Here is a 1,172-nt window from a genome sequence, read left to right as displayed (position 1 = left end):
CAAATTCGTACAAGTTGTTGATACCCGATGGCTGGTAATAGGACGGAAACATTACGGATCGTAACACAGACGAATGCTGAAGACCGAGAGCATGGCCTATTTCGTGGACCATCACTGTAAAGAACGAAGTCTTCTCCGGTGCGGGTATATTCATTGTAAAGTCCCAGTCCTCTTCGAAATCAAGGTGTATATCCGATTGGTTCAGCCACGGTCGAGGGAGAAAAGCGTGGCCGAGAACACCGCCCGGACCGTCAAAATCGTAACTGCAAGTGCTTTAAAGGTAGTACGCCACGTGTTTCTTAGGGGAAATCACTACCATTATAGTGGGATTACTGTAACTTCTACGGAATTCGAGAGCAGAGTGCTTGGAGTACAAGGAAAACGCTCTCTCAACGATGTTGGCATACTGGATGCCAGAGCCAATCATGTTCCACGTGACCCGAGTTGAGTTCCATTTAACTAATGGGTTCACGGAAAACGGGGCTATGCCTTCGTCCGAGTTACCGCATCTGGGTGTGTCCATCAGCTTCAGCGTCTCCTCGTTTTCATATCCGGTCACCTGTAGTCCGAACGTCTCCTGAAACCTCGTAATGGCGTCCTTAATATTGTTAGTCAGCGATGTTTCGTTGCTGTTGAGATAGCCGTATTTCTCCAAGTACAACAAAGTTTTATTAGCAGCTATCAGAGGAGCTACACACAGAATTAATACCGAGAACCGCATCTCGCCAGGTTCTAAAGTAAACTGACGGTAAAAATGTCAACAACCTACTTATATCTCGATCTCACCACCCTGCTCACCGGGTCTCTAAAGTATGGGTTGACAATGTTGAACCTGATCCACTCGTCTTTATCGGTTAAGTGTATAGCGTCCAGCGTCGGAGCCAGTAGTTTGTACATACCGTAATAGACTTCGCTCAGTACTCTCACTAGGTAATTCACGGTCACCGCGTCACTCATGTCGGTAGGATCTCTCAGATTAGTGATTTTACCGGTTTGCGCGTTCCAATCTTGCACCGCTCTGGTCATGGCGTGTTTTTGAAAGTATTTGAGATTAACAGCTTCACCCTCGTATAGAGGCTCTTCAATCTCGCTCAGACGCTTATGTCCAAAACTCCAATGCCCGTCTTTGCCCATTTGGGGTATACGACTATCTACATACCGTTTAGTCGTAG

At 46.8% G+C, this 1,172-nt stretch overlaps 1 protein-coding gene across 1 annotated transcript; it reads right to left on the bottom strand.

Annotated features, from left to right (window-relative positions):
• Positions 1-274: 274 nt before the first annotated feature.
• LOC124373048 (matrilysin-like) lies at positions 275-784 on the bottom strand. The gene has a single exon (XM_046831452.1). It carries the CDS (start codon positions 719-721, stop codon positions 275-277), a length of 447 nt encoding a protein of 148 aa, XP_046687408.1. The 5' UTR covers positions 722-784.
• Between the last annotated feature and the right edge of the window lie 388 nt (positions 785-1,172).

Source organism: Homalodisca vitripennis, unplaced genomic scaffold (assembly GCF_021130785.1).
Source record: "Homalodisca vitripennis isolate AUS2020 unplaced genomic scaffold, UT_GWSS_2.1 ScUCBcl_4730;HRSCAF=11086, whole genome shotgun sequence".
Classification (NCBI taxonomy): Eukaryota; Metazoa; Arthropoda; class Insecta; order Hemiptera; family Cicadellidae; genus Homalodisca; species Homalodisca vitripennis.
The sequence above is the reverse complement of the archived record's forward strand: the minus strand, read 5'-3'. Positions and strand labels throughout refer to the sequence as shown.

Excerpts from the sequence above, each read along its gene's own strand:
- LOC124373048 (XM_046831452.1), bottom strand. The coding sequence starts at position 721 with ATGCGGTTCTCGGTATTAATTCTGTGTGTAGCTCCTCTGATAGCTGCT.